The following is a 25,789-nucleotide window of genomic DNA, read 5'->3' on the forward strand; positions in this document are numbered from 1 at the left end:
TTCCATCCCCTTACTTTCAGTCTGTATGTGTCTCTAGGTCTGAAGTGAGTCTGTTGTAGACAGCATATACATGTGTCTTGTTTTGGTATCCATTCAGCGAACCTGAGTTTTTGGTTGGAGCATTTAATCCATTCACATTTAAGGTAATTATTGATAAGTATGTTCCTATTACCATTTTCTGAATTGTTTTGTGTTTGTTTCTGTAGGTTCTTTTCTTCTCTTGTGTTTCCCACTTAGAGAATTTCCTTTAGCATTTGTTGTAGAGCTGGTTTGCTGGTGCTGAATTTCTTAGCTTTTGCTTGTCTGTAAAGCTTTTAATTACTCTGTTGAATCTGAATGAGATCCTTGCCGGGTAGAGTAATCTTTGTTGTAGTTTCTTCCCTTTCATCACTTTAAATATATCTTGCCACTCCCTTCTGGCTTGTAGAGTTTCTGCTGAGAAATCAGCTGTTAACCTTATGGGAGTTCCCTTGTATGTTATTTGGCATTTTTCTCTTGTTGCTTTTAATAATTTTTCTTTGTCTTTAATTTTTGTCAATTTGATTACTATGTGTCTTGACATATTTCTCCTTGGGTTTATCCTGCCTGGGACTCTGTGCGTTTCCTGGATTTGGGTGGCTATTTCATTTCCCATGTTAGGGAAGTTTTCGACTATAATCTCTTCACATATTTTCTTGGGTTCTTTCTCTCTCTCTTCTCCTTCTGGGACCCCTGTAATATGAATGTTTTTGCGTTTAATGTTGTCCCAGAGGTCTCTTAGGCTGTCTTCATTTCTTTTCATTCTTTTTTCTTTATTCTGTTCCATGGCAGTGAATTCCACCATTCTGTCTTCCAGGTCATTTATCTGTTCTTCTGCCTCAGTTATTCTGCTATTGATTCCTTCTAGTGTATTTTTCATTTCAGTTATTGTATTGTTCATCTCTGTTTGTTCTTTATTTCTTCTAGGTGTTTTTTAATTCTTCTAGGTCTTTGTTAAACATTTCTTGCATCTTCTCGATCTTTCCCTCCATTCTTTTTCTGAGGTCCTGGATCATCTTCACTATCATTATTCTGAATTCGTTTTCTGAAGATTGCCTATCTCCACTTCATTTAGTTGTTTTTCTGGGGTTTTATCTTGTTCCTTCATCTGGTACATAGTCCTCTGCCTTTTCATTTTGTCTATCTTTCTGTGAATGTGGTTTTCTTTCCACAGGCTGCAGGATTGTAGTTCTCTTTGTTTCTGCTGTCTGCCCTCTGGTGGATGAGGCTATCTAAGAGGCTTGTGCAAGCTTCCTGATGGGAGGGACTGGTGGTGGGTAGAGCTGGGTGTTGCTCTGGTGGGAAGAGCTCAGTAAAACTTTAACCTGCTTGTCTGCTGATGGGTGGGGCTGAATTCCCTCCCTGTTGGTTGTTTGGCCTGAGGCGACCCAGGACTGGAGCCTAGAGGCTCTTTGGTGGGGCTAATGGCAGACTCCGGGAGGGCTCACGCCAAGGAGTACTTCCCAGAACTTCTGCTGCCAGTGTCCTTGTCCTCCTGGTGAGCCACAGCCACCCCCCACCTCTGCAGGAGACCCTCCAACACTAGCAGGTAGGTCTGGTTCAGTCTCCTATGGGGTCACTGCTTCTTCCCCCTGCGTCCTGATGTGCACAGTACTTCGTGTGTACCCTCCAAGAGTGGAGTCTCTGTTTCCCCTGGTCCTGTAGAAGTCCTGCAGTCAAATCCCGTTAGCCTTCAAAGTCTGGTTCTCTAGGAATTCCTCCTCCCGTTGCCGGACCCCCCGGTTGGGAAGCCTGATGTGGGGCTCAGAAGCTTCACTCCAGTGGGTGGACTTCTGTGGTATAAGTGTTCTCCAGTCTGTGAGTCACCCACTCAGCAGTTATGGGATTTGATTTTATTGTGATTGCGCCCCTCCTACTGTCTCATTGCAGCTTCTCCTTTGTCTTTGGATGTGGGGTACCTTTTTTGGTGAGCTCCAGTGTCTTCCTGTTGGTGGTTGTTCAGCAGTTAGTTGTGATTCCGGTGCTCTTGCAAGAGGGAGTGACCGCACATCCTTTTACTCCGCCATCTTGAACCAATCTCTCCAGAAGCTGCAGACTTTTTAATGCCTAGGTTTCAGGACTCTCATAATGTCACTCCCTCACATTCTTTTGGTCAAAGCAAGTCACAACCAAGTCTCTTGGTATGAGGAACCAGAACCCACCTTTTGACAGGAGGAACTGTAAAAGGTTGTGGCTGTGATTTATAATCCCCCACAAACCTAAAAGTTAAAGGAAGTCATATCTAAAATTGTGTTTCTATCTACTGTAGATCTAGCTTTTATATCAATTCCGTTAGATTTATTTATATTTAAAGCATTGGTTTGTCCTTCAAGTGCTGTCTGCACTTTCTAGTCCAGAATATTGACCAAGGATTAGCATAGTTTTGAATACTATCAAGATTTCTTAAACACCATTTGAAAACCATTAATGGCAAATTTATATTATCATTCTGAAATAATGCTTTCATTTGGTAGATTTTGTTTGCTTTCTTTGAATTTTCACTTGAGATTCCAAAGATTCCATTTGTGATTAATTTTTTCTAAATGGTACTGTGGCCTGCCACATTAACCTAGATTGTTGTCAGGTATCTTCATCAACAGGATTTAATAAGTAATGTTCTCCTTTTTACTCTCGATGCCAAAATCTTGGCTCCCTGTCCACCAATGCTGAATGAAAAATACGGAGACAGAGTTTGGAGGAAGTAGAAAAGAGTAGCTTTATTCCTTTTCCCAGGCAAAGGGGTAACACAGCAGGGTAGCACCTCAAGAGCTGTGCCCCTTCCCTGGGTAATAGGGGAAGTTTGTATAGCCTGGGGCTCGTGGTCTAGGGTAGGTGATAAGGCTCAAAGTAATGAAGGTCTTGCATTTCTTTTCTTCTGCAAATTCATGGCCAAAGCTGGCATCAGGAGGCTCAGCCACTGGGACTGGTGACAGTGATTATCAGCCCGTGACCTTCTTTCTGAAATGAAGAGTGCTACAAGGGAGTATAGGGGGAGAAGAAATGCCAGGTGCAAAGGGTAATTTGTATGGAGTCAGAGAGTAATCAGCTTTGTGAAGGACAAGTCTAGCTACGAGTGTTTGTTAGTAGTAACAGCTAAAGAATAACCAAAATTGCTTAACTCTTTCAGGCCTGTTTATGTTGTTTTCCCAGCCTATTCATTGTTTCCTTATTTTCCTTGTTTATCAGAAAACAAAAGTCTCATTTCTATTTTTGCTGCAACACTCATAATTGTTTAGTACCATCTCCTAGTCAAAATGTTTTCACCAAAAAAGATATTCAGGCATTAAGAAATAAAGCTTAATTTTTAAAGTTCTTTTATGCTTTAATCACTTCATGTTTGAGACTTAATTTAACTGACCATATATTAGAACTTTGTTTTGTTTTTTTTCTAGATCAAAAATTTCCAAAATCCCAAATAGAGCAAATTCCAAATCCATACTATTATACTATACCATTACTTTGTATACTATTACTTTTTGTAACTTCTATACTATTTATACTATATTGCTTTATAACTATTACTTGACTACTACTATATTATTACTTTAATGTAACATCACCCACTATCATCTAAACTTTTATATATACTCTATTACAGGTATGCATTAAAACCAATGAAGTGTAGTTACTGGAAATGTAAGAGAACCTTTTTATTAGCACAGTCTTGCTTATTACCTCATGTCACATTATAAATATGGTACAGCAGTGGGAGAGGGTCATGGTGTTATACCATAACAGGATAAAGTCAAAGCTTGATTTGAAACAGTGGCCTATAAAAGAGATGTCCTTGAATTGAAAATGCACATCAGTAATGTTTCTTTTGAAAGCATCGATCAATATGTCCATTTAGGTTTGAATATTTTTCCCCATGTGGTCCATTTTCTTTCAGTCTACTTCAAATTACCACGCAAGGAGATTTGGTGTTCGTGCAGCCATGCCAGGATTCATTGCAAAAAGACTCTGCCCACAACTTATTATAGTGCCCCCAAACTTTGACAAATACCGAGCTGTGAGTAGAGAGGTAAGTCTGATGTCTCACCCCTACTTATAGCCTTCTGCTGATTTCCTATCATCTACAGAGTCAAGTCCAAATACTGTAGCACATCAGAATTTAGCCTTAACTTATCCCTTTAAGTCTCCCTTCTACCATTTCCTCAGCTTATATGTCAAATACTGAGCTGCATATGTGTCCAGAATACACTCTTCTATTTCCCAGTTCTTTGCTTTTCCATGTGTTCTTCTGTCTGCATAGAAAACTCTTATCTCCCCAGAAAACTCTGAATTGCCTTAATTATAACCTAAATTAACTTTAGCTATTTTTCTGTTAATGTGCAATGTACATTTTCTTCTAGAATCACCTTATATTTATAATCTACAGAATTAATTCCAAGTCATTAATTCCAAGCTCTTTTCTGAATAAATTTTTATCAATGTTTTTAAACAGTAACAAAATTAACTTATTTTGATTAGCTGCTCTCCTTGCCCCATAATCTAGGGAAGGTGCTTATGAGCATTTAATGTCCAGAAGGCTGTAATCAAAGAAAAAGGGGAATAATCTATTGCTTTGAAAAGGTCCTCTGAAAAATAAAGATTTGATTATTCACTAAAATTGCCTAAATTGCCATGTATGAAAAACTGCCCTTTCCTTAATTGTGGTAACAACTGGACTATCATGCCACTGCTAAAACTTCAGTCATAAATTGAAATTTTAGTATACGACATCAAACATTTTTAGACTACTGTGGCAAAATGCAGTGTGTTAAAGACTACTGTCTGAATTGAAACATTTAAAAACTCTGGCCTCCCACTTATTGCCATTTAGTCTCGTAAATTGTCTTTAGATTCACTCTTCTTATTTGTATTCCACCTCATTTCCCCTAGAAGTGAAACCTCCCCCAAATCAAAATGATACTCCACCCCCAGTTTTTTTTAAGTTTTAAAAAATTCTTTCAAAAACAGCCTGTGGAAGCAAGTGCTTTTGTGCCTACATCTGCAGAGGTGGTGGGGAAGGGAAAGCACGTTCACACAGGTTACTGCTTATCTGTTTTACTGTATTCTTAAGTAGAGATAAAATGCCAACCATAAATATTATAAGCTTTTAGTAAGTTTGAAAATCCTTCAAAGACTTCCTAAGAATTTTTTTACGTTCTACTTTAACTCAGTAAAACTTCTGACAGTATGACAATGAGAATTAAATTGTTTTTAGTTCTCTCTAGTTATTTACATAAGATGGAGAAACCTTTCTTCAAATTCAATCAGGGTCTAACTAGTTATTTGCAGATGACAAATGGACTCTTATCTGTAAATAAACTACAGTGCAAATTCACTGATTATAAATGCATTAATATTTATGGCTTGGTTTAAACATTTAAGAAGAAGCCATTTTTGTTTTATCCAAAAAGAATGGAATAGCTTTAACTGCTCTCCAAGCCTAAGTGCTTGATTTTTACTGGAGTCTGTCTATTTTTGTTCTTAAAGCAATATCCTATGTAAAGGAAGTTCGTGAGTATTCCTTGTCTCCAGAGAGTACTTCTCATTCAGAATAATCTTAGTTGGCTGCCAACTACAGACCTTCCAGAGTTTCATTTTCACTAGAAAGATTCCATTTGAGCACATTGTAGAATTGGTTTCTTCTACAAGAACAAAACTAATTAAGGTACTCTCTAAGTAAAGCTTGGCCAAGTTTTATGTCACCATTTTCTAAAATTACCTTTGACTCAGCTGTTCATAATTATATTAAGCTAAAATGCTTTCTTTTTATAAAACATCAAAAAAAAGTTTTCTCATGATACGGCAGACAGCTTTTAAACACTAGGTGAAACATAATATAATTCAGCAAGTATGTTTTACTAATATACATATAATTTTGGCAACCAGTTCCTCTAATTTCAGCTAATACTTCAGTGGTTAAAAAAAATTCATACTTTCATATAATAAAACTATCTTATATAAAAGGCATTTCTGGAATCGTGCAGAGATTCTGATCTCCTTACATATTTCTTTTATCCCAAGATGCAACTCCAGACTTCTCCCCATCATTTAATATAGACACAGACTTACACTACAGATTTTGTCATCTTTTCCATTCTAAATCCTGATTTTTGTTTTCTGAATGGATACATGCATTAATGTGTGTACTGAGTGGAGTTTGATGGACATATTATAATTAATTGGAGTAGAACTACTTTCTAAAGCAACATAATACCTTCATGTAAGATTATTCCTTTTTAAAATGAACAAAAACGGGCCTTTCTCACCTTCTGAGATGACCCACGCTCTGTCTGTGGAGCGTGTCTCTCTCTAAACAAGTCCACTTCGGGACTTCCCTGGTGGCGCAGTGGTTAAGAATCTGCCTGCCAGTGCAGGGGACACGGGTTCAATCCCTGGTCTGGGAAGATCCCACATGCTGCGGAGCAACTAAGCCCATGAGCCACAACTACTGAGTCTGTGCTCTAGAGCCCACGAGCCACAACTACTGAGCCCGTGCACCACAACTACTGAAGCCTGCAAGCCTAGAGCCTGTGCTCCACAACAAGAGAAGCCACCGCAATGAGAAGCCTGCACACCACAACGAAGAGTAGCCCCCGCTCGCCACAGCTGGAGAAAGCCCGCACGCAGCCAGGAAGACCCAACGCAGCCCCAAAATAAATAAATAAATAAATAAAATTTAAAAATAACTACTAAATAAATAAATCCACTTCTTACCTAAAAAAAAGAAAGAACAAAAATGATCGTAAAAGGTAAGGGAGAGCAGTATCCTATTGTTCCCACTTCTGCTTTTGACTTGCCACATAAAATTATGTTGCTTAACCATTTTTTCTGGGCCTATCAGAATGATGTTGTTGTTTATTTGAATCACTTATTATATATAGATATAGGTGGCTAAATAGAGATTGTATCAAATGAAGCTATTTCATGGTCTTCTGCCTTCGTGATCTATTGTAATACAAAAGAGAATTTGGACAAACTTGCCCTAGCAGTAAATTATTTATTCTCTAAATCCATGAGCTGTTGATTATAGAATTCTTACTATAGTTGCAAAGTAAGAATATTAATGTTTCTTATCAGCTGTATGTGGCACGTTTTGCTTTGGCAGCAAAATTAAACCATTTTGTTCCTTTCGAAGGTTAAGGACATACTTGCTGATTATGATCCCAATTTTATGGCCCTGAGTCTTGATGAAGCCTACGTGAATATAACAAAGCATTTAGAGGAAAGACAAAATTGGCCTGAGGACAAAAGGAAGTATTTCATCAAAACAGAGAACTCTCTAGAAAATGGTAAGCAATTTATTAGAATGCTCAGACTAAAAACAAACAAACAAACAAACAAAAAATCCTTTGAATTAACCAGTTAACTCATTAGGATGCATAGGTGTGGGACTAAATATAGCTTTATTATGAAAAAGTATTAAAAATGAAAAATCAGGGAATTGCCTGGTGGTCCAGTGGTTAGGACTCCACGCTTTCCACTGCAGGGGGCACGGGTTTGATCCCTGGTCGGGGAACTAAGATCCCACAAGCTGCACGGCACAACCAAGTGGGTTTTCTGAGATAAATGTGTGGAATGCCACTTTTAAACCAAATGAGATTGTTAAATCTCTAGACTTTAAGAGTGTGCAGAGTCCCTAAACAAAGTAATTTCATAGCAGTTTTTTCCGTAAGATATAACTAACCAGAGGTTGGATTGCCTTGAATCTGAGGAGGTTCTTTGTTTATGGTGGCCTTTTTATGTAGCTGTTAATAGAAAGTAGATTCTTTTTTATTTATCCTCGAACATATCAAAACACTGGATGGAGTTTTTTTTTCTTTATTTCCCAAATTTTCTATAATCTGTTTATACAGTGATTACTGTTCTTAACCTTGCGGAAATTAATGACTCCCCAACTCCCTTCTTGGCGTTAGATCTTATTTTGATTCTTTTCATATATAATGAAACAAGTTTTATGACCCCAAGGTTTTTTTCAAATGAGCCCCTTATTACCTACCCAAAACAATGCCAAAAATCGTGCAGATAATACACGTACTGCTTTCAGTCCTCTGTCAGAGGTGTGATTACTTCAAATGCCAGCACTGCCCTGGACCCCTGAGCAAAGTTCACCTGGATGAAAAGGTAGAAATAGAGGGTTTGCTCAAAACCCATAGGCACATTTCATGTGTACAACTCATTAACTGCTTCAGGGGGGACAGGCTGTGGTGGGGAAGCTCTTTGTAACTTTCCCTGAAGCAAAAATGGTGGATCCTCAATGCCATAAAATTCTAACTTTACCATTGTTTGGGGGGTCACATCTTTGGAGCAAATTTAGTATGGACATCAAATCATAATTTTATTACCTTACTTAGAGCTCTAATGGGGTAGGTCTCTCTCTTTAAGAGAAACGTTAAACAATAAACAAACATAATTTCTGGACACAGAGGCTTGGAGCAAAAGGTTTTTTGCTCTTAGTATAACTTTATTGTTTGAGGAAGTGACACACAAAGTCTAATGTCACTTTGCTTAAAATCTTACTTTGTTAGTTCCTTACTTTTCACAGGAGGAAGGAGGGGAGCCATTAAATAGTTATGTCAAAGCATCCCCTGAGGGTCTCCTATAATAATTACTTTCACAATATGTTATAAAAAAATTATATTGGGACTAAGGTAAATATTTTCATTCTCTACTAATGTTCTTTTCATTTACTATATGTCCACACTCATTATGAGGATGTGAATTTTTAATATCTGTTGCTTTTAACATATTTATTTATGTACTTTCCTCTTCATGTATTTCATATTCTTAAGCAATTTAAATAGTTTAACTTTTTTTTTTCATATATAAGTGCCTGTGGGCTGGACTTTCAGGCATGTCTGATTTCACATTATGCCCAGAGAAGCTGTCAGCAGTGAGTTGGAGTCCTGGCAGGTGGTTGATACATCTTCCTCTAAAGTCCAAGGGATTTTTCTGCTGTTTGCCCCTTTTCTAAAAGGTGCAGTCTGTAAATAAATAAAATAATAATTATTATTATTTTATGTTTATTCTCTCATAAATCTAGATGGTGCCAGGCAATGTAAAAAACTAAAATACTGTACTGTATACTTTTTAGCACTTGCCATCCAGATGGGATCTTAATCCTACTGTTTCAAATTATAAGAAACCTTACTTTTATATGCTGATCACCTCAGTTATGAGGCTTATAAAGATATTTCTTTCAGAAAGCAAATAAAAAACCACTTCAGCAGTTGGTTGCATAGCCAGGCCTCACAGAGAAGTAGACAGATTGAAACGATAACTACACCATTCAGCAGCGGCTCTAAACAATGAACCTGAAAACAGCATGCTTTGCTTTCTACTGTAGTGTCCTACTATCAGTGACTCACTTGAGGGTAGTGTGATAGAAGCATGAGGTACAAAACATGGCATAAGGAACTGCAGAAGGAGGTTGTGAACGTGCCTTACGTGGCCTGCAGGTTTTCCGTAGCTCTTTACCTTGACTTTCACACATCTAGTTGGGAAAAAGAGGGTCCAGGTAAATACCATTTCAGCTGTGCCTTAGTGTTAATCTCCCTGAATTGCTCTGCATTTTAAAGCCAGATAATGGAAAATGAAAGGAACTAAAGTACATAAATAACAGCTAGTGTAAGTTTGAAAATAAGGTTTGTTTTGTATATGGCCTGGGAATTCAGATTTGGAAAATATCTGTCTGTAACTTAATTCATATTACATACTTAAAAATTTGAAACTAATTAGGTGTCTGTCATTTTATTTATATTATCTTTATAAAATCTTTCGAAAAGGCCAACTTCATTTTTTAAGTATATGTGCCTTGAAACTAGAAATTTAATTTTTGCATCTGTATTTACCTTAATTTGGAAAACATTTATATGTAATAAAATTATGAAATGGATGAGAAAGCTCTGTTGTTAATCTTAGTTTTTTTTTTTTTTTTTTTTTTTTTTTTTTTTTTTTTTTTTTTTTTTTTTTTTTTTTTTTTTTTAATTTTATAGCTACTTTTATTTTCATTTATTTATTTATTTTTGGCTGTGCTGGGTCTTCGGTTCGTGCGAGGGCTTTCTCTAGTTGCGGCAAGTGGGGGCCACTCTTCGTCGCGGTGCGGGGACCACTCTTCATCGCGGTGCGCGGGCCTTTCACTATCGCGGCCCCTCCCGTTGCGGGGCACAGGCTCCAGACGCGCAGGCTCAGTAGTTGTGGCTCACGGGCCCAGCCGCTCCGTGGCATGTGGGATCTTCCCAGACCAGGGCTCGAACCCATGTCCCCTGCATTAGCAGGCAGATTCTCAACCACTGCGCCACCAGGGAAGCCCAATCTTAGTTTTTATAAATTTTACACTTCAACTGATTTCTCTTCCATTAAGCCTGGAAAGTAAAGTCTTCAATAGATTTGTTCATAAGGACATTTTTAGTATCTGTATAGATTTAAGTGTATTTCACAGTTCATTTATGAAAAATGCAACTAAAATGAGATAATAACCAGATTAGTTTTTTTACTGTACTTTTTAATATTAATATTAGTTTACTGCCTTTTGATAATAACAAAGGCTTCTCGTTCTTAAACTTGGACCATGGTTAATCTGATTAGACCTTAAGAATTTATATATTTAAAGAAATATAACTTCCAGAAGTAATTTCTATTTATTTCAAATGTGCTCTTAGTAAAAGTGATACTTTATAAACAAACAAGTCAAAATTAAAATCAGCATTTGAAAGAAGAAAATTCAGATTATTTAACATTTGAAAAGTTCTTCCATGAATGAAAAAAATTTTTAGGCTTTTTTCCCCCTCCAAAAGCAAAATTTATCTTTCAGGCATAATTGCTCTATGTTGCTTAACGCCTTTTTCCTTATTCCTAAATTCTAATTTAAGAAGGTTCTTTTTTTCCTCTAGAGATGAGTAAAGGAAAAAAACCTTTCATCTTTTTGAGAAAAAAGTACTGTGAATCTAATTCCAATTCTGGGTTTCAATTAATTTCAGTACAAAAATTAGTGAGATTTACATAAGATATTTCGTTTTAAAATGTATACAATGGAAATGGATAATATTCCTTTTAAGAAAAACTTAGAATCAGTGTTTTCTTTGGTAAACAGTTAAAAATATAAATGCTGACATTTCTGATCTTGGTTCTTAGAAAGAAAACTAAACTAGATTTGTTTTGTCTTTAGAAAGACTGTAGGGAAACCTAATTTGTGAAGTATGTAATTTTTAAAATGAAGATGAATTACTGTTCCTGTTTATAATTTAGATAAACCAGGAAAGGAGGTTAATAAACTGCGTGAGCAGGAACGATCCACCTCTCCTCTACTTTTTGAAGATAATCCTCCTGATTTGCAGTCCCCAGGAAGTCCTTTCCAAGTGAACTTTGAAGAACTGAATAATCTTCAAATACTCCAAAACTCAATTGTTTTTGGAACATCAGCTGAGGAAGTGGTAAAGGAAATTCGTTTCAGAATCGAGCAAAAAACTACACTGACAGCCAGTGCAGGTACTTAAAAGGATATTGATGGTTCCAATAGTTATAATTTTCAGACTAGCTAACATAGTGTAATATTAGTAGTTTCTCACTGTAAAGTATAGAGTAACATTTTACTTAGCTGTTTTTTTATTAACTTCTGACAATTCACCTATTCAGAATACCATGAACCTATAGGTAAATTGGAATTAAGCACAAAAGCCCATGTGTCCAAAGCAAAAACTTATCATAAAGCTCATGTAGCTATCTTTTTTGAAACACAAAATACATTTTAATTGGTTTTGGACATAATACTTTGTTTTCCCTTTGAAGACTTACAGTGCAAGAGAGACCACAGATGACCACACAAAATATGGATGAGACAGGAAAAAACACGAACTAGCAACATAGCAATCTAGGATCATCTGGTGAAGGGAAAAAGAGCTTTACATATACCAATAACTCATGAGGGTATCACTGTGTCTTAGCATAGAAACTGATATTCATGAGGACCCTAGATTATCTTAAGAAAGCCATATTATGATTGGGTTAGTCTTTTCTTCCTATGCCAAAGCATGAGAATAAGTAATAAATTTTAGAAAGATGTATATAGAAATTGAACTATTTGATGATCATAGTTGAATATACTTATTTCAAGTTATCTTAATCATTAAGACACCTAGAAATTATAAAACACCTCTCTGAAAAGGGGTAATTTGCTTTGTGAGTAGCATAAAAAGGATACACGCATTTCATTATCATTGTTTTAAATATACTGGAAACAGAATCTTTGATTTTTTTTTTCTTTATGTGGATAATCTATACAGAAGACCTTTTCAAAGAGTAAACGTCCATCCTAAATTATATTCTCGATCTTTTCTGTAAGACAGCCCTGTATTCCTACTAAATATAGTAAGTAAACTAATAATATCACTTAAACTCAGAAATTACTCTTAGACTTTAAAATACCATGGAGATTTAAATATTCCTCATTTCTGCTGTCACAATAACTAATACAATTCCTTTTCCTAAAACCATAGCAAGCCCTGGGGAGATAGATAGTAATCAAATGTTATTTTTAAAGTAGCATTCCACATCATTTCAGATTTTTGCATTTAATTTTTTTTCTGTGTTGTTATCACATATTTTAAAATCATACATATCATGTTCTTTGAGTCATCAGAGTGTTCTTCTTTTAAGGCATTGCACCAAATACAATGTTAGCGAAAGTATGCAGTGATAAGAATAAACCAAATGGACAATACCAAATTCTCCCTAATAGACAAGCTGTGATGGACTTCATCAAGGACTTACCCATTAGAAAGGTGAACTTTTATGCAAAATTTGTCGTCTACGTATATACTCGGTGTTCTGAAGAAATACTATTTAGGATGATAGTAATCATTCTTTCAGAAACTTTTAAAAATGATAGCTAACAAGCAAGAATGATAATGGATGATTTAATTTGGACTTGAAGAAATCTTTCTGTGAAATCCTAAAAGTGAGGTGTAGGAAGCTTATCTGTTGAAAAGTTTGTTGAAAAGATTTAGAATTTTAATTGTTTTTGACCAGAAAAAAAAAACCCAAATACTTTACCATCTTTAAAATGGTAAAATGATCCCTCAGGAATTATAGAAAGGGTATATTTTATTATTTTTTTACAGTGTCTAGATTGTTCTGCATATATATGCTTTTTAAAAAATAATAATTGCACTATTTACTATTTGATGTTCTAGGGCTTGCTTTCCTGACTCAGCATAATGTATATTAGTGAATCTAAATAAACATTTTCAACGCTCAGAAGAAAGGCTATATCAAAATATATAATGTATAATGACTCCTGAATAGCTTAGTATATATAAGATGTAGCTATAAAGCGGTGTTTTCCAATGTATTTTTAAGGTATGAATGGGTGTTCTGTTAAAAAGTGTTCTGGGGTCAAAGAACTTTGGAATGTACCACCCTTGGTGGGTCACAAGAGATATTAGTTTATTGAAGGTTCATAATTCTTACAATAAAAAAGTTCATTTAAAGTTTGTTTATCCTAGAAACAGACTCATAGTTACAGAGAACAAACTGGTGGTTTCCAGAGGGGAGGGGGTGGGGAGTTGGGCAAAATAGGTAAAGAGGATTAAGAGGTACAAACTTGGAGTAATAAAAAAAAGTCATGGGATGTAATGTACAGTATAGAGACTATAGTCAGTAATATTATAATAACTTTGTATGGTGACAGATGATTACTAGACTTATTGTGGTGATTGATTCATAACGTATATAAATGTTGAACCACTGTGTTGTACACCTGAAACTAATATAATGTACGTCAACTATACTTCAATTTTAAAAAATTAAAAGGGAATAAAAAGTTGTTTATCCTACCATTCCCCAAGTTTATATGACCACAGAACTCTCTTTTAAATGCTTTTTAAAAATTTCATGGAATTTAAAATTTTTAATTTTCATGGAACTCTAGTTTAGGAAATATAGCCAAAAAGTAACTAAAGCCGTTCTCTTGTGTGACTTTTAAAACTAGGCACATTATTTATACATTTTATTAGTTATAAAATGTATGATGCGATGATAATATCACTTCTTATCTTAATTTTAAAATGTATTAATGATAAATTGATTCTTTTCTAGGTTTCTGGAATAGGAAAAGTTACAGAGAAAATGTTAAAGGCCCTTGGAATTATTACTTGTACAGAACTCTACCAACAGAGGGCATTACTTTCTCTCCTTTTCTCTGAAACATCTTGGCATTATTTCCTTCATATTTCCTTGGGTCTAGGTTCAACACACCTGGCAAGGTATCTGTATTTATAATTATTCTGCTTTTTCTTTATCATTTGCTGAAATAACAGTTTTTACCATTGAGATAGAGACTACAAGGATAACATGTTTTAAATTTCTTTTAGGCTAGCTCAATTCAGAATATAATTTTTGAATTAGAGTCAAAAGATTGGATGTGAGAGAAAAGGAAAAGAGGAGTAAAAAATCACTCCTAGGTTGTTGGCTACAGCAGTTGGATAGAGGGATAAGAGGAATGATGGGTGCTTTCTTTTCTGTACCTGCCTTGTTCTTTGTTCAGAACGTAAGAATACTGGTGATCAGATTGTGGAGGTAAGAAAGATGGCTCATACTCCAGAACTCACCCTTTAAGCAAGTAGACTTAACGATTCTTTGAAAGCCTTCATGAACTACCTGTATTTCTTCTCTTTTCCAGATTTGTAAATGATTCATTCATTCAGTACTGAGTACTTTGTGTTAGGCACTGTTCTAGGCACTGGGGATAATAGCAGTAAACAAGACAAAGTCCTGCCTTCATGGAGTTTGCAGAGTAGTGTGGGAAATAAAAAGTAACCAAATAAACAAATGGAGAAAGTAAAGCAGAGTGGGGGCGTAGACGTTGACTTGGGGGGTAAGAGATAGGGTTGGCAGCGGTTCTCCAGAGGCAGAGACCTGAAGGGGCCAGCCATGCAAAGATCTAAGAGAAGAGGAAACGGCTAGAGGAGAGGCCCTGTGTTTCCTCCCTGCCACTCTTTCATCCGGGTCTTAAAAAGAAGGATCCCAGAGCTAGAAGGGTACACTGTTCAGGGTGGGTGAAAGGAAGGCACTAAAAACAAGAATGAAAATTAACACTGGGCACTATTTTTACCATTTTATTACCATCTTGTTAGCCTGCCCTCAGAATAACTCTTTTATATTCATATAGTTAAACTAAAGGAAAACAAGAAGATTACTGAGGAGGCATATAAAATAAGTTTGATTAACCAATTAGACCTGCTAAACCTTACAGAGATTGCAAGGCATGTGCTATTATTTTTCTCATCTCTCCGTGCTCCTCATTCTTTCAAGTCCAGGTAGCTGACTTTGATCTTGAGTGGATATAATGAAAGATAAGAGAAAGACATCACAGTACTATAAATAATCCAGTATATGAAGGCAATGATAAATAAAACTTTTTTCTTTAATCCAAAAATTATCCTCTTTTTATTTCCATAGTGCTTGAAAACAATATAGTTTTTAATATAACATAGCACATATTAACCTGTGGTAGAGATGGAGGTAATGCTTTTAAGTGAAATTCATAGGTAATTTTTAACAATATAAAATAGCAAACTTACCTTCCCTTCTATCCACATTCTCTGTTTCCCTAATTTGCTTTATTTTTTAATCTGTAGTACTTCTCCCCTTCTAACCTGTTCCATATTTACTGCTGTGTTTGTTTATTTGTCTCCCTCCACTAAGATATAAGTTTCTTTATAACTATTTTTTTTTAACATTTATTGAATTTATTTATTTGGTTGCACTGAGTCTTAGTTGTGGCAGGCGGGCTCCTTTGTTGTGGCGTGCAGGCTCCTTAGGTGTGACATGCGAACTCTTAGTTGTGGCACGCGTGTGGGATCTAGTTCCCTGACCAGCAATCGAACCCAGGCCCGCTGCATTGGGAGCACGGAGTCTTAACCACTGTGCCACCAGGGAAGTCCCTAAGATATAAGTTTCTTAAAGGGAGGCACTTGGTCTGTTTTGTTCATTACTGTTATCTCCAAGGCCTAGAACAGTGCTTGATTCATAATTGGTTTGTGAAATATTAGGAAAATGAATAATCTACATGTCGTTTCAGCTTTCTGGTTTTAACTACTCCTACCAGAGCAGCTAGAATCCAACCAAACTAGGTGGTTCAGATTTCCAATCATCATCCTATTGCTGTATGGCAAATTTTGACTGAGCTTCTATAGAGTGGTGTAAGTGAATAATAAATAGGCTATTATTAATGTACTAGGCCAAAAACTAGATAATGGATATTAAATTATTTAAAATTTAATTATATCTTATAACTGCAAGCCATTATGCTACTACCTTCTGTTGGTTTTTGTAAGTTGTGATTTTTTATATTCAGGCTTTTAATAGAAACAATTTATAATATCATCCTGTTTTCAAATTTGTTCTCTTTGATAGATACAGACTTGATCCATCACACATGTAATTATATTAGCATATCTTTCTACATTCTTTGGTGATAGTTTTATTTTTAGATTAAAAAACTCACTGTGTTTCATGATGTATAACTTTTAATCTAAAACATTGAGATCTCTAAAGGGTAACTGATGTAAAATCATGTTGGTTGACTAAAAGAAAGTCAATCTTCTTTGAGAAAGCAAATAAAAGCTTTTTTTTTTTTAATTTCAAGGGATGGAGAGAGGAAAAGCATGAGTGTTGAGAGGTAATGTTTTGTTACTAATTATTCATAATTTGTATTATTTTAAACTAATTTTTAATTTTTAGTAAAATATCACTGAAATTTAAAAATCTATTTGCAAACCAAATAACAATTTTCAGCAGTTGACACTCCTACAGTAAATATTGCAGTGCAATGCTTTATTATCTTTGCTTGCTATGTTCTCAATGGGAAAAAATTTAACTGCAGTTATTTTTTTAAATGTTGGTTTTGTTCCTATTCAGTGAAAACCAAGCATTTTAGGATTCTAAATCTTAATTTCTAGGCTTATTTATAAGAAAAATTATACTGAATAGTTATTTGGGAAATTTAAGAAATGATGATGGAAATTCTTCCTGAAGTTCTTCAAATATTGGTGAATAACCACAGGCATCAAATAGTAAGATACTGATGAACGAGAGCTTAGGGGTGATCTAGTTCAGTGGTTTACAATCTTGTTTGAAGTCAAATGAAATCTTGATGAAACCTTATTGTTTTGGGAAATATGTCATTGTTTGAAAAGCCCCTCGCTTATCTCCTCAAAGAACCAAAGTTCCACTAAGACATTTAAGAACCACGGACCTAGTATAAGGTTGTGTTCATTTTGCACATATATTATTCATGATCAGAAAAGCTGAATGACTTTTTTTTTTGAATTTTATTTATTTATTTTTTATACAACAGGTTCTTATTAGTTATCTATTTGATACATATTAGTGTATATATGTCAATCCCAATCTCCCAATTCATCCCACCACCTCCACCACCCCCCCTTTTCCCCCTTGGTGTCCATGTTTGTTCTCTATTTCTGCCTTGCAAACCGGTTCATCTGTACCATTTTTCTAGATTCCACATATATGTGTTTATATACGATATTTGTTTTTCTCTTTCTGACTTACTTCACTCTGTATGACAGTCTCTAGGTCCATCCACATCTCTACAAATGACCCAATTTCATTCCTTTTTATGGCTGAGTAATATTCCATTGTGTATATGTACCACATCTTCTTTATCCATTCGTTTGTCGATGGGCATTTAGGTTGCTTCCATGACCTGGCTATTGTAAATAGTGCTGCAATGAACATTGGGGTGCATGTGTCTTTTTGAGTTATGGTTTTCTCTGGGTATATGCCCAGTAGTGGGATTGCTGGGTCATATGGTAATTCTATTTTTAGTTTTTTAAGGAACCTCCATACGGTTCTCCATAGTGGCTGTATCAATTTACATTCCCACCAACAGTGCAAGGGGGTTCCCTAGAAAAGATGAATGACTTTTACAAGACAACACACTCAGTAAATGACTTTGATAAATATTGCTGTTTTAGGCTGTGATTTACATAAAAGCAATCAAAGGAAAAGAGGGGGGAAAAGCATCCAAAAGTGAGATGGTATCGTCCTATTTAATGATTTTTTCTTCTATTTTGTCTTTTGTTATTGAGAACATTGCTTGCTGTACAAGAATATTAATATTAACTAATATTAATATTTCTTAAGAAAGGGCCACCAAACCAATAGAAAAAAGTGAACAAAGATCTAATTAGTTAACAGAAAAGACAGTACAAATGGCCTTATAAACATGTGAAAATAATCTCAGTCTCCGTATAATTTAAGAAATTCAGATTGAAAATTCTCCGAGATAGCATTTTTCACTAATCAAGTTGGCAAAGATGCACACTCTATTGACAAGACTATGGGAGTGGAAAAGCTATTAAACTCTAAAGGAGGGTGTACTAGTTTCTTATTGGTGGTATAACTAATTACCACAAATTTATTCTCTTACAGTTCTGAAGGTCAGAGGTCCTAAAATTAAGGTGTCAGCAGGGTTGCATTCCTTCTAGAGGCCCCAGAGGAGAATCCATTTCCTTACTAAAAGCTTCTAGAGGCTTCTTGCATTCTTTGGCTCACGGCCCCATTCTCTATCTTCACCTCTCACATTTTGTCTTTCTTTGACTCTTACCCTCCTGCCTCCTTCTTACAAGGACCCTTGAGATTACATTGGACCTACCTGGATAATTCAGGATAATCGCCCCATCTTAATTTAACCACATCTGTAAAGTTCATTTTACCATGTAAAGTACTAGATTCTGAGAGATTAGGATTTGAACATCTTCGGGGACCATTATTTTGCCTACCGCAGGGGGCAAGCAATTTGGCAGTATCTATCAAGATCACAGATACACATGCACTTTGGTCCCACAGTTCTTTTTCTAGGCATTCATTCCACTGGTGTAATCACATGTCATTTTACATGTATACCTGGTTATGCACTGCAATTTTTTTTGTGATAGCAAAATATTGGAAATAAGTTTCTACAAATAGAGGATTGGTTAAATGATCTTACATCTTTAAATTAGAATTTATGCTGCCATATAAAAATGAAATTATTTACTTATAGGGAACTCTCACCAGGATGAATGAGAAAAGCAAAGTGGTAAATAATGTATCTAATATTCTACTGTTTATATAGGGGAAATGTTTGCTTGTTTGCTTTTATATGCATACAGTATTCTAGAGGAATAAATAATGAATAGGAAGCTGGCAATATTGGTTGCTACTAGGGAAGAGAACTGGGTAGCTGGGAATAGTTAGAAGGGGGACTTTTCACTGAATGACTATTCAGGGTTTGATCGGGCTTTTTTACTTGTTACCCCACTCTCTCTTTAGTGTCTTTATGTTAATATGACCTTTCAATACCCTTGTGCAGATGAAGTCACAAGTTCTACATTTAATCTTACCAGCCCTCCGTTTCCGGTTGCCTATTAGATGACTTTATGTAGGTGCCACGAACCAACCCCTTAAATCTACTTGAAGATAATTCGCTTACAGAAAATACACATGCAATAATTGGAATGTTGTTCTCATTTGTACTTTCTTAAGATAATCCTCTGTAGCAGAGTCTGTATACATATGTATCCTAATGTTTTGTAAGTTTTGAGGGCCTTATCCTTATATGTTGGTGACTTTAATCATCTTTTAAAAAATATTGTAGAGAGCAAATGCACCTTTGCTAATCAGTTTAGCTATAAACAATCTTCCATTATTTAAGAAGATCTTGGATGTTTTTACTTAATCATATCTTAGTTCATCTGAAAACTTTATTCTGTACTGTAGAAAATATAACTTAATGCTAGGCCATTTACATGTACTATATCATTTCTAAAGTATACTGAATTGTAGTTTACTTTGTGTACCAAAATCATTCTTGCCTTTCTAGGACATTCAGTGAGATAAGTAAAGCAGAAGAACAGTACAGCTTGTGCCAAGAACTTTGCAGTGAACTTGCTCAAGATCTGCAGAAAGAAGGACTTAAGGTACTTTATTTTTATGCAGTGTTCTTAGTTTTCTAAATTTTTAATAGTAAAAAGCTACCTTAAACCAAGAGTTAGATTTTGCATTGAAATACAAATTGGGATGTGTCAGAAAAGAGAGTTCTCGTCTTCAGTAGAGACAAATTGAATTCTGACCCTTATCTGAGGCCTATGATGAGGTCATTTTATGAGAAGCAACTTACGAGGCTGGAGTGATTCCAATATAATTCCAGAGAAGTTTATATTACCTTGGGAGTACATTTGAATAAGTTCAAAATCAGGGTTATATTGGCAGTAAAGAATAAGGGATAGGGAAGGATTTCCCTAGAACTGTGCTTGTTATAAATGCCTTTCCAATTATCCTTTAATGTCATTGTCAGGTAGACAGTGACCTTCTGGAATAGGCATTTTGTTTCAAGGCCTTAATCCAGGTTGCTTAACACATTGAGAACAAAACCTGGAAGGCTTTGAACTTTGTATTTTATAATCTTCACTCACAACAATCCATGTTTAGTATTTTTCCAACATTCTCAAAACAGAGGTAGAGTTATTACAAAGTATAATACAAAAGCAATAAAAAGTTATTACAAAGAAAGGGATATCTGATGAATATTTTCTTATAATCCTTCTCTGTTATACCTTAAATATATAGAGAGTTCTTTTTTAAAAATTTTTTAAATAAACTTTTAATTTTAGAATCATGTCAGATTTATAGAATAGTTACAAGGATAATATAGAGATTTCCAGTATACCCAGTTTCCCTCATTATTAACATCTTATATTATCATAGTACATTTGCAAAACTAAGAAACTGACACTAACACATTTCTGTTAACTAAATCCAGACAGTATTTTTGTTTTACCTGTTTTTTTCCATTCATGTCCTCTCTTTGTTCCAGGGTTCAGTCCAGGAAACCACATTGCATTTAGTTGTCATGTCTTCCCAGTTTCCTCTAGTCTGTGACAGTTTCTCCGTATTTCCTTGTTTTTCATGACCTTGACAGTCTTGAGGGATACTAGCCAGGTATACTGCAGAATGTCTTCCAATCTGGGTTTGTCTGATGATTTTCTTATGATTAGACCAGGGTTATAGGTTTTTAGAAAGAATACCACAGAAATGAAGTATCCTTCTCATCACATCCCATCAGGATATATGATAGCCACATGATGTCACAGGTGAGAATAACCATCCTCGCTTGGTTAAAGTAGTGTTTGCTAGGCTTCTCCACTGTGAAATTACTATTTTTCTCTTTCCATACTCTGTTCTTTGGAAGTGAGTTAATAAGCCTAACCTACTCTCACAACCTCCAGGAGGTAGCAAAATATACATTACAAAATTTACTGTTTTAACTTTCTAAGTATACATTTTAGTGGCATTAAGTACATTCAGATTGTACAACCATCAACACTTTTGATCTCCAGAACTTTTTCATTATCCCAAAATGAAACTCTGTATCCATTAAGCAATAACTGTAAAGGAGTTCTAACACATAAATTTAACATAATATCTGGGATATAGTAGGCACACAATAAGTGTGAGCTGTCCAGAAGATCTTTTCAATGAGGTCCCTTCAGAAAGATTTTTTTTCCTATCTTTTTAGGTACTGAATTAACCTCAAAAAAAGATTCAGTAAAAAGAAAAGTAATCAGTTAACTTTGCCCTTTATATAAAAATCTTTTATAAAAAGTCAGTTGGAGAGGGAAGTAATAATTACTGACTAAAATGGGATTTTTAGATTACTTATGGATTTCAGTTATTCTTTATGACAATTTTCATTACCATGGTTTTTTTTGTAATTGTAATAGTTAATATTTAATGCCGTTTAATATATGTCAGGCACTGTTTTAGGGTCTTTATTTAATGAATGTTGATCTTTAACATTGAATGATCTCAACCCCAAAGAATTAAAATTGTAAGTTTAGTGTTTTGCCGTTGTAAGACCTGTCAACTAGTGTGTCATTGGAGTTCTTCCTTCCTAGAAATTTCTCTTATATAGAAACTATTATATGATGCAGTTGACAAACATAGGGAAGGGAGTGTGGATACAAAAACTCTATGATCAGCCCCTAGACCATTAAAGATTGAGTCATTATTTTATAACATAAGCCAAAATTGTGTTTGTTTTTGCTGTCTTTCATTAGTGTTTTGTTTAGGCACAGAGGGTAGGGCAACAACTCCTCCTCCTACAAAAGCTCCACGTTACCATGTTTTGTAAATAATTGATTATACTTCCGTACTCTGTGTACACAAGAGACCTTTCTGAATTTTTCTAACCTGTAAGATAACTTTTTCTGGAAGTTAAAGAGCCATATATAATAATGTATTCTGTTTGTTACAGGGTAGAACTGTTACCATTAAGCTAAAGAATGTGAATTTTGAAGTAAAAACTCGTGCATCTACAGTTTCATCTGTTGTTTCTACTGCAGAAGAAATATTTGCTATTGCTAAAGAATTGCTAAGAACAGAAATTGATGCTGATTTTCCACATCCCTTGAGATTAAGACTTATGGGTATGACTTTTCTTCACTTGTTTTTCCTTAAATCTGCTAGACTTTTCCAAAGAATCAACTTGGGAAATATTCTCACCTCCATTTTATTTCTTAAACCTGTCTAGGAAGTTGTACTTATGCCACTGCCATTTTTCTTGATTCTTAGAACCTGATGCATGTGAAGCCATGATCATTAGTTTAATTCCAGTAAGAACCAATTAAAGTCGTTCTTTTCCTTACTACTTACAGAAATCCTTGGGGTTAGGTATCTTTCAAAATTTTAAACTTTTCAGATTTTAGAAAACAAATTCAGTGCATGTTGAGTATATTATATAATACTCCTTTGGGATCTGAAGCAGCACTTCATGATCAAACACATTATTATTTCTGTAGCAAAACAAAAAAATATTCACACTGAGTTGTAAAGACTCTAAATAGTCTCACACCAATCTTGTCATCAATTACCATTTGTTGCTTACAATTTTCAGAGCTTTTTGGATTTCAGAATTACAGATAAGGGATTGTGGCACTATAAAACCACATTTCTAGCCATCACGTGGTAAAAAAATACAAACAAACCATGTTTCCAAAGTGAACGAGTGAGAGAATGTTTAGAGATAAGCACTCCAAATGCCAACTTTACTGCTAAGAATGGGTCATTAGCCATACTTTCACATATGAAAGATAGCACACACTGAAGTCAATTTGAATAAAGTATGTTAACTAAAAGAGCTAAAGAGTGGATGTTAATAGCAGCTTTATTTATAATTGCCAAAACTTGGAAGCAACCAAGATGTCCTCCAGTAGTAGGTGAATGGAAATTGTGGTACGTCTGGACAACAGAATATTATTCAGCACATAAAAGAAATGAGCTCTTGGAGTAGAGGATGGGGGAGAAGAAAAGAAATGAGCTGTCAAGCCATGAAAAGACATGGAGGAAACATATATTATTAACTGAAAGAAGCCAATCTGAAAAGGCTACATCCTGTATGATTCTAATGTATGACATTCTGGAAAAGGCAAAACTATGGAGATACTAAAAAGATCAGTGGTTGTCAAGGGTGGGGGGAGGGAGGAATAGGCAGAGCACAGAGTATTTTTAGGGCAGTGAAACTATTCTGTATGATGCTATAATGGTGGATACTTGTCATTGTACATTTGTCAAAACCCATAGAATGTACAACATCAAGAGGGAGCCCTAATGTAAACTATGAACTTTGAGTAATAATGTCGTGTCAGTATAGATTCATTGATTGTAACAAATGTACCACTCTGGTGTAGGATGTTGAAAGTGGAGGAGGAGTGCATGTGTGGGACAGGTAGTATATGGGAACTCTCTGTACTTGCTACTCAACTTTGCTGAGAACCTAAAATTGCTCTAAAAAATAGCGCCTATTGCAAAAAAGGGAGCTAAAGAATCTATGCAATTGACTCCAATTAGTTACTCGATATTTAATGGTATCATGTGTCAGATATTAACTGAAAGACCTATATAATCATGCTAACTCCAGTAGATACTTACTATTTAGTATACCCAGCTTTATAAAGAAAGTTAATTTCTACTCATAATACCACCTTTGAAAAAGCATCCTTTAATTCAGAAAATACAGTGTTGCTTATTATTTTTGGCTAAATAGCCTTTTTCATATATGTTATAATAGTACTATGCAAAATGTCTTTATTGAATTTGAAATGGATTAATTATGGTTGGTTTAATTTAGGGGTGCGGCTATCTGGTTTTCCCAATGAAGAGGAGAAGAAACACCAACAAAGGAGCATTATTGGCTTCTTACAGCCTGGAAACCAAGCCCTGTCAGCCACTAGGTGTATACTAGAGAAAACTGACAAAGATCAGTTTCTAAAACCTCTAGAAATGGCTCATAAGAAGAGTTTCTTTGACAAAAAACGGTCTGAAAGGAATTGGAGCTACCAGGACACATTTAAATGTGAAACTGTAGATAAACAAAGTTTACAGACATCACAATCCTTCCAAGTTTTAAAGAAGAGGATGAGTGAGAATTTAGAAACATTGGAGAATTCAGATAACTGTCATATATTTACCTGTCCTGTTTGCTTCAGGGAGCAAGGAAGCATCAGTCTGGAAGCCTTTAATAAACATGTAGATGCATGTCTTGATGGACCTTCCATCAGTGGAAACTCTAAAATGTCCTCACGTTCACATGCTTCCTCTACAGAAGTGAACGAGAAAGAAAACGTACATGATTCTGTTTCTCTCTGTGAGAAGCAGGATTATGAAACTCATCAGAAGAATACAGAGACCACATCAGTAGATTCTGTAGAGTTGGCAGAGACTACTGGTAATCCATCTAATACAGAAGGTGTAGATGCTCTAAGTAATAAGCACAGCGAAGAGGAATGTTCTAGTCTTCCAAGCAAATCATTTAATATGGAACACTGTCCTCAGAATTGTTGCGCTGTTTCACTGGAAAATGAAGATGTTGCGTCATTAAGAAGGAAAGAGCCCCTACAACCTTATTTATATGAAGTGATCAGTGACCAAGTCCTCGTTTGTCCCGTTTGTAACCTAGAACAAAAGACTTCAGATCTTACCCTATTCAATGTGCATGTAGATGTTTGCTTAAATAAAGGCATTATCCAGGAACTGAGAAAGGATAAGGTTAATCCAGTTAACCAACCCAAAGAAAGCACAAGTACTGGTGAGTTTACAGTTATTTTAAAGAACTTGATTTTCTAGGAATGTTTTATTAAAATTGAGATTGTTGTTAAATCTGAAACATACCTTGAAAGGGATAGTTCATGTACGCTGCCATTTAGGAAAATGTTAGTTACCTTACGGTGGGTTAGAATTAGCTGAAGACATTAGATTTTAAATTTTGGGAAACCTCTGGTTTGGGCTTGATTTAGCACAGAATGAACTCAAAGGTTTAGGGAGCTGAGTGATCTAATCAAAACAGAAATTCCTTCAGAGAACACTTGCCAAAGCACAGTGGTAAATTAACTATAATTATATAGCCAGAAAGCCTCTTTAACTTGTTTTTTGGTAGTTCCGACTCTAACCCAACTTCAAAATCAGCTGTAATACTAATGAAACAAGTAAATTACAAAGAAATTATGCTATAAATTAGTTTCTGGTATATATAAATTCGAACAATGTAGTACTAAGGAGGTTTTTATTATCTTTAATCAGTCAACCTTAAGTCTTTAAATTTTTAGAAAGCTTTTCAATTATTTCATGTTATTCATTGTGGAATTTCTTCCCTCTAAAGATAACTCAGGCAAAGTACAGAAGATTGGAACAAAAGCAAACAGGTATGGCTAATTTGAGTTTTAAC

At 35.2% G+C, this 25,789-nt stretch overlaps 1 protein-coding gene across 2 annotated transcripts in view; it reads left to right on the forward strand.

The window, feature by feature from the left end:
* POLK (DNA polymerase kappa) overlaps nt 1–25,789 on the forward strand; it is a 79,397-nt gene that overhangs the window by 51,750 nt on the left and 1,858 nt on the right. The window contains exons 5-14 of one of the 2 annotated variants that reach the window (XM_036845528.1): nt 3,908–4,039; nt 7,145–7,298; nt 11,254–11,493; nt 12,661–12,785; nt 14,101–14,267; nt 16,652–16,684; nt 19,892–19,988; nt 22,325–22,496; nt 24,197–25,153; nt 25,724–25,766. In XM_036845528.1, coding sequence (XP_036701423.1) covers nt 3,908–4,039; nt 7,145–7,298; nt 11,254–11,493; nt 12,661–12,785; nt 14,101–14,267; nt 16,652–16,684; nt 19,892–19,988; nt 22,325–22,496; nt 24,197–25,153; nt 25,724–25,766 — 2,120 coding nt within the window. The remainder of the gene's footprint in view (nt 1–3,907; nt 4,040–7,144; nt 7,299–11,253; nt 11,494–12,660; nt 12,786–14,100; nt 14,268–16,651; nt 16,685–19,891; nt 19,989–22,324; nt 22,497–24,196; nt 25,154–25,723; nt 25,767–25,789) is intronic. The other variant, XM_036845529.1, reaches the window with a different exon arrangement.

This window comes from Balaenoptera musculus, chromosome 3, assembly GCF_009873245.2.
Source record: "Balaenoptera musculus isolate JJ_BM4_2016_0621 chromosome 3, mBalMus1.pri.v3, whole genome shotgun sequence".
In the NCBI taxonomy this organism is placed as follows: domain Eukaryota; kingdom Metazoa; phylum Chordata; class Mammalia; order Artiodactyla; family Balaenopteridae; genus Balaenoptera; species Balaenoptera musculus.